General features: G+C 41.1%; 1 protein-coding gene across 8 annotated transcripts; it reads left to right on the forward strand.

Annotated features, from left to right (window-relative positions):
- Positions 1 to 1,665: 1,665 nt before the first annotated feature.
- Positions 1,666 to 10,037, forward strand: LOC131223372 (uncharacterized). Of its 8 annotated transcripts, none has more exons than XM_058218775.1 (9): positions 1,666 to 2,032; positions 3,268 to 3,539; positions 3,957 to 4,617; positions 5,136 to 5,335; positions 5,413 to 5,657; positions 6,608 to 7,556; positions 7,634 to 7,842; positions 8,338 to 8,856; positions 9,143 to 10,037. In XM_058218775.1, exons 1-6 carry the CDS (start codon positions 2,012 to 2,014, stop codon positions 7,540 to 7,542), a joined length of 2,334 nt encoding a protein of 777 aa, XP_058074758.1. In that variant the 5' UTR covers positions 1,666 to 2,011; the 3' UTR covers positions 7,543 to 7,556; positions 7,634 to 7,842; positions 8,338 to 8,856; positions 9,143 to 10,037. The 8 variants fall into 8 exon arrangements, with proteins under 8 accessions (XP_058074758.1, XP_058074763.1, XP_058074757.1 ...); XM_058218780.1 differs by having other exon boundaries at positions 7,634 to 7,723; positions 8,764 to 8,856; XM_058218774.1 differs by having other exon boundaries at positions 6,608 to 7,552.

The following is a 10,037-nucleotide window of genomic DNA, read 5'->3' on the forward strand; positions in this document are numbered from 1 at the left end:
ATATCCTTACCAAACCTCCTAGCTATGTATCCCACGAAGGAGAGTGAGAGTGAGAAAGAGACCCTACCCCTTGCTTCAACCCTTACACTAGCCTTTTGAGCTGACCAAGTTCAATTCAAGCCGCTCGAGATGATCCTTACGACACTACTGTCCACCCAATTGTCTTCAATCAAGCTTCATCTAGCCATATCATTTACATGACATAACGTTCATCTAATCGTTTAACACACTTTGCACCAATTTTTGGCTCAAAAGTATGTTATAAGGCTTGCCGATTTAATCAAATTTTGTCCAACAAAAAACCTGCTAATTATTTCACATTTCGTCACAAGCATTGCATATATTCATACATGAGAACTGAATCTTAACCCTCAAGAACAATCATATCTCGTAGAGTAGAGACCGTACATTTGTATGGGCAGAGCGGGTGCTTAACACTTTCCCTCTCTGTAACCATGCTCCCTTACTTATAATCTTTGTTCACAAAACCAAAGAGTTATCTTAAGGCAGTAAATTTTTAGATTCCCTACTTTAATGTTTCTATAGGATATAGTAGACTGTATAGATGAAGAAATTGGCCACCGGAGCAAGAGTAAGGATCCAATAACTCTTTGGTTTTGTAAACAAAGATTCTAAGTAAGGGAGCACGGTTACCGGCATCGAGTTGATTCCAGCCCGAGATTTCGACATCCATAAGGCTCATGTTTGACATGGTATGGACAAAAAGACGGATGGGATGAATTTCTCGCAAACTTCCTGCAATGGGGGCTAGGTGGGCCCTCCGTAATGTTTGTAAGAAATCTACCCGATTCATCGGTTCTACCTGATCATGTTAGGACATGGGCCAAAAAATTGAGATAAATCCGAAACTCAAGTGAGCCCATAGGAATGCGTCCACTATTGAAACATCAATAGGGCTACACAAATTTTAAATCCGGCAAATGTTTTGTGCTTTCAGTTCATTCATCACATTAAGAATGACCTTGCGAACGGTATGGATGCCAATAAACATTATGTTGGAGGCTAGGGATATTTCAACCGTAAGTCTTTCCCTGCCCACTTTTTCTGTAGTGCTCCATCCTTGAGTTTCGTATCTGCCTCAATTTTTAGCATATGTAACACAAAACTGACGGCTTACAAACATCCTAGCTTCCCCTGACAAGAAAGGCCGTCGGCGTCCCTCCAAATCTCTCGTGTACCAGACACCACAAAGAGGGGTGACCGGACACTCGCCGTTAAAAAATATTTAGGGGACCACTCACCGTTAAAAAATACTTAAGTGTTATAGAATTTTTGGATCAAGCTGATATTTGTGTTTCTCTTCTTTCAGGTCTGAGTGACCTAATCAAGGGCTTGGTTGGCAAATAAATATTAAAGTGCGCCCTGGAAAGTTTTTAACGGTGAATGTTCAATCACAACTGTTTCCTTTGTTGTGGTCCACCTCAGATTTATATCTGCCTTACTTTTGGGCCCGTTACCTAGAATGAGCAGTTAAAATGGATGGACGGAGTGGATATGACACATCAATCATTGTGGGGCCCACAGCATCGACTAGTACCGAAATCTCGGCACTGGAGGGTCCCAAACGAGTAGGAGTCCTCACAAATCAGATACCGAGGCAATTGATACAACACAATCTCTAAACTCCCGGTTACAAACCTCTCTCTCTCTCTCTCTCTCTCTCTCTCTCTCTCCATTTTATTTACTTTCATTTCGATCAAATTTTCATATAAATTGGTTTTTACTTTTCAAGGTTTCTTCCATGTTTGCTTCCGTACATTTCCAAGATTTTGATATCCACTCTTTTATGCTTTTTTTGATTCGATTTTCTTGGCAAATCAGATTCATATCTTCATTTGGAAAAATGGGTTTTCTCTTTTTTCTTCATTTGAGGACTAATTGATGAATTTTTTCTCTTTTTGTTGAAAATTTTGCTGGGTATTGGTGGTTTTTTATTTAGGTTGCTTTCAATCCATAAACAGGAATTGGGTCTTCTGCAATTGAAGGAAAAATGAAGGGAAATGATTCAAAGGTATTAAATTTCATTGATTTTTCTTAATTTTATTGAATATTTTGTTTATTAGAGTTTCTTCAGCAAATTTTATATTCCTTTGGTTATTATCAACATTTTAAACCCCTGAACCTTTCATTGGTGCACTTTACTGATTGATCTGGACCGTCTGACTAGTGGACCGCCCTCCTGGAAAGGCCGTTGCCAAAAATAAGGCTGATTGGAAGTTTGTGGCCATCCAATCATTTTGCCCATCTTGGACACGAATGTTTAGAGAAAACATACTCAGAAAAAAAAAAGATGAACGGATTGAATGGTTTGAAATGGCAAATATCTCCAGGTTTGACCATTGGCCACCTCTGAGCTGTAGAATTGATACCATTTACCCAACTGTCTTAATGCAAACTTAGATATGGCCTCTTTCAAGATTTTTAGTATACCCTTTCTTGATTTTTATTTATGTTACTGAATTTATTTATTTAGGGCCTTTTTGGTAGTTGCCTGCAAATGGGTTCATCTCATTTTAGTTAGTCATAACTATGTATTAGAGATCATGACTATAATACATAATTATGAGAGCTTTGCTAAGCCCACATGCATCTACAATAAAGCTAATACACACCACCACATGTGTCAACCTAACTAATAGGTGCAATATCTAAGCCATCCATATGGTGGTCCAGACCGTGTATGTGTTCTTTCCCAAAAATAAATCTGGTCTATTCAGCAGGTGGGCCAAAATGTTAGAAACGATTGAATGGTTAAAAGAATTTCATCCAAACTATAAATTTATTTTGTGAGCTGTGCCACATCTGGCAATTGGACTGGCCTAATTCTTGGGGGAAAGCATCTTAATAGTGTTACTCTGATGAATGGATTAGATCTTGTACAGATGTGCCAGGTTGGCACATGTGGTGGCCTGTGCATTAGCATTGTACACACGTGTGGGCTTAACAAAGGTCTAATTATGATTAAATAAAATGGAATTATGTATCAGAGGTCGTGATCTCTAATACATAATTGTGACTAACTGAAAATCAGCGTCTACCAAACAGGCCCTTATTACAGTTCTTCATTGTTCTTTCAAACCTTGGTCCATTCTAGCCCTTAATCTGTTGAAATTATGAGCATTCTTGAAAATGCTTTGGGATGAGAGGAACAATATTGGGATGGAATTCCTTGGAAAATTTTGCAGCACTTCTGTTTTCTATGATGTATGTTGGCATACTAGAGCATTTTGTTGTTTCTCCATGCAGATGCCGAGAATGGATGACATTCTGAATCTTCCCGTGCAAGATCCACCCTGTGCTGAATTTTCTGCGGCACATATAAATTGGGCAAAAGTAGATGGTGGTCGCCAAGGTGGTGATGATATTGCTCTAATTCCCTTCTGTAGAGTTGATGATTTTGTAAAAGGAGAATCGACTAACGCAGAATGCCCTGCAAGTTTTCGTATTGAGTCAAGAAGGAAACGATCTGAAGGAAGTGTTAGCAAGCCGAGGGTTGATGGCTATCTTGAGTATACGCTGTATGTCTTCAATTAACCGATTCTTCAGCATTCTGCTTTGATTCTTGCTATGGCTACTCATGGGAGTAAGTGTTAAGTCCTACTCCCCACATGTGTGCGAGATCCAGGCCCTTCATCAGGTTCTGTGGAGCAAAAATCAGGCTGGTGCCGTTATCATGTGGGTCACGCCATTCGAAATGTTGACTGTTGGCCATTCTCTTCTGTCTTTTTCTCATACATGTGCCACCTGATAAATGGTCATGCTTTATTTTTGGGCCACAATACATGCAGGTCGACAAGACGAACAGCCTAGATCTCTCACAGGTGTGCCATGTGGGCATGCTTGGGGAGAGCATTCAATGGTCACCCTCGTGTATATCCATTACATCTCTATTCCAAAGTTTCCACAATTCTAAGTGATTTTTGTTCATTCTTTAGATATTGGTGTTCTTATGGTCCTGAAGACTACCGAGACAGCGAGTCTGGTGCGAGTGACGGCCCAAACAATAAACCAACATCAGGCAAGGGTAGCAGGCCTGGAAGACGTCACATGATGAGAGGCTGCCTTTGTCATTTCACCGTGAAGCGCTTATATACTCGCCCCCTCCTTGCACTCATCATTTACAATCAGCGAAACCACGTTGATAAAACTGGCGCACCATGTCATGGAATACTAGACAGAGATGCTGTAGGAACTCGAGCTATGTATGCTCCTCGGATTTCAGAGGAACTACGGCAACGAATAATGTCTATGCTTTATGTTGGGATTTCATTAGATAACATTATCCAACACCACCTTGAAGAAGTGGAGAGGCATGGTGGACCTAGCAACCGTGATGATTTTCTCACTCGGAATGATGTCCGCAACATGGAAAGGGTCATTCGTAATTCGACATACGAATTACATGCAAATGATGTGTCTAGTATAAGGATGTGGGTGCAACGCCACCAGAAGCATGTCGTGTTCTTCCAAGAAGATTCGGCTATGGAATCGTTCATTTTGTGTGTACAGACTGAATGGCAGTTGCAGCAGATGCTCCGATACGGGCATAACAGTTCTGTTGCTTCTCATTCTACTTTTGGGTTGAACAAGCTGAGGGTATACGGACTTCTTTTTCTCATATGTTAGTTCATTGAGAAATGCTAAGGAGGTTCGTCCCCTGAAGGGGATCGAGGTTATTTGTGGAACATTGGTGAATCTGGTCAATGTGAGCAAGATCTGGGCCATGATTCATGTGGGGGCCATCATGGACCTTCCCTAGCCCAAAAAATAAAATAAAATCAGGCTGGTGCACTATCAAGTGAGCCACACATGTATCTTGGACATGTACAATTGGCTGTTTTCTGACACTGTGTTTTCCATGCACGTGTAGCCCACCCGATGAGTGGACCAGCCTGATTTTGGGCTGTTCATGATGGGCCCCACCTGATGGATAGCACAGTCCTCGCACATGTGTCAAGTGTTCTGCACAGAAAATCTTCGTTCACATGTGTCTAGTGTGCTGCACAGAAGACCTTCAATCTCCTTTGTACGAGTCTCCTTTAGTATTTCTCTGAGTTCATTAATAAAGTTTCACTGTTGCCTGATATTTTGTGCTGCACCTTTTCTGTTGACAGTACCCTTTGTGTAGTTTATTAGTTTTCGACTCATGCCATAATGCGATTCCTGTTGCATGGGTCATTACATCTAGCTTTGATGGCCACAACATCCAGAGATGGATGGGATCCCTTGCTGACAGAATCCGGGCAAAGGACCCCAGATGGAGACTACATGCCTTCTTAATAGATGAACCATCTCTTGATATTTCTACAATCAGGTACTCCTTATATGTTGTTCTGTTGTATGTTTTCTATGGATATACTGGATATGCTGAACTAGTAGCTTGCTGTGCAGAGATATTTTCCAGTGCCGGGTTCTGCTATCCCTTTGGCATGTGCGCCGAGCTTGGATGAGAAGCCTGTTAAAGAAATGCTGCAATTTTGAAGTGCAAAGAGAAATGTTTAAGCAATTAGGCCAGGTTTTGTACTGCACAAGGAATTGGCCGAATGCTATGGATGCAATAGAAGAGTTTATGCAGATTTATATCGATCAATGTTCATTCATGGATTATTTTAGGGATCGATGGCTGCCAAAAATAGGTATTCAATCATCGTCATTTCTCATTCTTCATATGATGTTGTGCATATACTGCTGTTTGAGAGTTCTGCTAAATCCTAGGTATTAGGTAATGGTAACGGCTGGCCGTGTGACCATTACAATGGGGGCTGTGAAGACGGTTATGGTCCTGTAACGGTTGAATTTTTCTTTGAAGGAAAAATGTAATGGTCCTGTAGTGGCCTGTTATGGGCCCATAACGGCCATTATAGGCCTTTTTATTATTATTATTTTTTTCAGTTCGAGCATTACAGCCTTGTATCGCTAAAAGTCCCACTGTTACCATTATGTGCCAGTCGTTTCGGCCTTTATGTAACCATGTTTAAATACCTTGGCGAAAGCCCTACACTCCTGTACACATGCCACTTTTCCCCGCCATGCGTCTCCACCTTGCATGCATATTGGACATCCAAGCCATGCCTTAGGTTGGCTCCACATAATAGATGACCTGGGCTAAAATTGGCTGGTAGACTTATTTGACAGTCTACAAGAACATTTGATGTAGACCATTTCAATAAATTTTAAATTGTCAATTGTTCTTGTGCATGCGGGGCCAACCTGATGAATTGACTGTACACATACTCATGCCACTATTCCCCACCACGCGTCTCCACCTTGCATGCATATGGGACATCCGAGCCATGCCTTAGGTTGGCTCCACAGAATAGATGACCTGGGCCAAAATTGACTGGTAGACTTATTTGACAGTCTACAAGAACATTTGATGTAGACCATTACAATAAATTTTAAATTGTCAATTGTTCTTGTGCATGTGGGGCCAACCTGATGAATTGACTGCTTTGATTTTTGGGTCATGTCATCTACAAAGTGGGCCCACTTGATGCATGGCTTAGATGTCCAACACGTGCCAACGTGGAGGTGTGTGGGCTTGTCAAAGCTTTGTCTTGTTAATACATGCCTTCTTATCTTTCAGAGATGTGGGTTAGTGCCATGAGGACGCTTCCGATGGCATATCAAGAGTTTCATGCTGCAATCGAATCCTATCATCTAAGATTGAAATCCAAATTGTATTGTAACTCACATGCAAGCTCTTGGTCGAGAGTTGACTGGCTTGTCCATGCATTGACTACTGAATTTCACTCCTTATATTGGTTTGACCAATATGCTGAAGAAACCAGTTCCTTTAGAAATTTTAGAGACGAGTCCTTTTTGACTAATTCTTGGTACCGAGCACTGCACATTCTGGACGTCGATGTGATATTAGATGAGGAAGACCTTCGGTTTGCGAAGGTTATTTCTCAATCAAACAGGAACCTGGCATACACCATTTGGAATCCTGGTTCCGAATTTTCACTTTGTGATTGTACGTGGTCAAGGTTGGGCAATCTTTGCAAGCATGTGATCAAGGTTAGCATCATTTGTAGAAACCGCCATGTTGCAAGGCCATTGTTAGCTGCACAAACTTACCGCCAGACATTGCTTAGTCTTCTCCAAAACCCTCCAGATGATCCCATTGTTCTTGATCATGCTATTTTGCATGCAACCCGCATGCAGCAGGACCTAAAGGGCTTAGAAGAGTTATCTAACAATGGTCTGCTCCAGCCTCTTAATCCGTTTGAAACGATTGCACATGTTGTGGATAATCTTGTGCCCGAAGCATGCATTTCCGTTGATGGGGCTGCAAAGACAAAGAGGCCAAGGACCTTGAGTCCTGGAATGAATGTTGCTGGGCCGCAGCTTGACTTTACAAGACAGGTCTCTACCTCTGTAACTTCTCAAGCATTGACAAGCAGTCAGATAAGGGAATTTCTTCAGTTACTTAAAGTGCCTCAGGGATCGAATCAGAGGAACGTTATCAATGAGCAGACTGTCATTAGTAATTGTGGCATGGGGCATGACATTGGTTGATAAGCCTAAGGTGAGTGTATCATCTGCTCTTTGCTCTTTTTCCCCCTCTTCCTTTCTAGCAATTTCCATTACCTGATTTGTTTTGTTGCAGGTGGCTTGCAGTGGTAATTGCATCTTTTACTTGGATGCCGTTGAGGTTGAAATGTCCGAGAGACAACAAATGCAAAGGCTACTCATGAGAGTAGGTTCTCAGACCCCTCTCTCTGCACACGTACCATTTTTTGAGATCTGAGCAGTTCATCTGGTGGGCCCTGCCACGCATGTGGTATGCCCCAAAGATTAGGCCTGTCCAGTCATCGGGTGGGTTACACTTCTACAAAAAAAAATGTATGGTTTTAAAGAATCAACCATCAACTCCGCATTTGATGCACACATGTGGCCACTTGATGACCAAACATTCCTGATTTTCAAGCCATGACCAGCTGATGAATGGCCTGGATATAAGACACGTGTGCCACATCGAATGTCTGGATAATATGATTCCAGACCTGCTTCCATGAGGTGCTGTAGCAGGGCTCGGCAAAATCAGGTAAAAATGATTTAAGTTTTTTTTTTTTTTTCTAGAGCATGACTGCTGAGGTTCTATTAGATTGGAAGATTTCTAATGTGGCAATGGAGAACTATTCCCATCGTAATTGGTCCTTTGTTGCTTTTAAATCGAATCATGAGGATTACTCGTGCACAAATTTTCTTGAACATGCACCTTCACAATCTTCAATTTTAATTTCAATAGAAGAACCTGTCTGGAATCAAACCCTCCTATTTTTTTAAATTTTTTTTTTTTTTTTTTGAAAGGTAACGGTAACTATATTAAAAAGGAGGAGAAATACAGGAGAGAGAAGGGGAAAGCTAATCCGCTGAGAAGGCGGATCAACTACAACCCAAAAAAGACAAATTACAACTATTGAGCTTTACAACGGAAGAGCTCCATTCCGCTATGAAATATATCACCCTTCCATTACAAGCAGACAACCTGAGTTTCGCTGCCAAGGATTTCAACATTTCTGGTTTTGGGGGTACATTAACTAGAAGCTATGGTTGCAATTGTTTTTGATCTTTATGTTCCATGGGGCACTTTCGAGGAGGGATCATGTGAACAGTGAACCTCAAGCTGAAGATGCGAGCAGTACCCTCAAGCCTTGTGTATGTACAAGTGGTGTCACCTATCTATTGTAACTTACTGATTACTAGGAACTTTCATGTCTGACTGCAATGTTTCAGTTATAACCAGAGACAAGCATGTTAAAGTCAGGAGGCCTTTGTTGTTGTGAAAGCATCCAATGAAGACACCACATTATTCAGAACATGTGTTTGGTATGTTTCTAGCAATTTTCATCACTGCATGCATGATTGCTTGCATTTTCAGCTTGTTGTGCTTCCACATTTGCACCATCTCCATCGTCTGGCATTTTCGTGCATCTCTCAAAAACTGGTTGCAGTCTTTAGTGGGAAAGACTCATCTGGGTCATTTGTGAATAGGTTGAGTTTGTTGTTGTTTCTAAGTCTGTTTTGATTGGTTTTTAAATGAAAAAAGGGAAGAAAAAGAAAGTTGGTAGTCGCCAGGTTTTAACATTTCTGACTTTTCTTTGATTTCAAACAGGGCAATTTGCAATTTGAGTAGTGGCTTGGTCCTCAAGAAACAATACCAACTGGTTGACGGCATGGGATTCAAAGATTTGAACTTTTGTTGCAATCCCAAGCCCAAAAGAGGAAGCATATGAATATACTTCGGTTTTCATGTTGTACAAGTGGGGACACCATGGTTTGATGATCTATAGATCATTGGTCTGTTGGTTTTGAGTGGACGGAAAATAACCCAAATATCTCCTCAATAGAACGATCCCAACCTTTTCAATATGTGGCCTGCATATGGACAATAAAAATCCAAAATGCGGCAATGGTCCTCATCGCCCAAGATTGGTGGCTAGGATTTTCCAATCTGCAAGATTTTGGGGGCTAAAGTTGTGGTGTTTGGAGGTTTGGGACTGGTTCTACGTTTGGGATGTATTCAAGGTTAAGGCATGCATGAGGGCTGAGATATATGCATTTACTGCAGCGTGGTTCTACTGTTGCCGTCCTCAGGAGGCAACTTGGCTTCATGGAGCTACTGATGCACTGCTTTCAGAATTGAACGGCACCTGGACAGCAAGAAACTATTTCCATCTGAAAGTTCATTGGGCAGCTTTACAACAGGTTCAAGATCACTCAGTTGGTAGTCGGGACAAGAACTGGGCTGTTTATATGATTAAATTTTCAATAGTAATGTGATTATGAAGGGATTAACATCACTAATGGGACTGACCTCTCGATTATGCAAACGAAAGAGTCAGAATCACAAATTTTATTCTTAGATATTTCTTAAAAAATTCAGTTTTTTTTTTTTTTTTTGGTTTTGGGAGAAAGACTGTTGATTGTTGCCATTCAAGTGTAAAAATTTATACTGGAGTTTAAGCAGTAAAAATCCAATATATTGGATGTTGTATTTATGATAATCA

The sequence above is a fragment of the Magnolia sinica genome, chromosome 13 (genome assembly GCF_029962835.1).
Source record: "Magnolia sinica isolate HGM2019 chromosome 13, MsV1, whole genome shotgun sequence".
Taxonomy (NCBI): Eukaryota; Viridiplantae; Streptophyta; class Magnoliopsida; order Magnoliales; family Magnoliaceae; genus Magnolia; species Magnolia sinica.

What these genes read in the sequence shown, in the direction of transcription:
- LOC131223372 (XM_058218775.1), top strand. Translation starts at nt 2,012, where the DNA reads ATGAAGGGAAATGATTCAAAG. An exon ending in CTTGATATTTCTACAATCAG is followed by an intron (nt 5,336 to 5,412) that starts GTACTCCTTATA and finishes CTTGCTGTGCAG; the next exon opens with AGATATTTTCCAGTGCCGGG. An exon ending in TCGATGGCTGCCAAAAATAG is followed by an intron (nt 5,658 to 6,607) that starts GTATTCAATCAT and finishes CTTATCTTTCAG; the next exon opens with AGATGTGGGTTAGTGCCATG.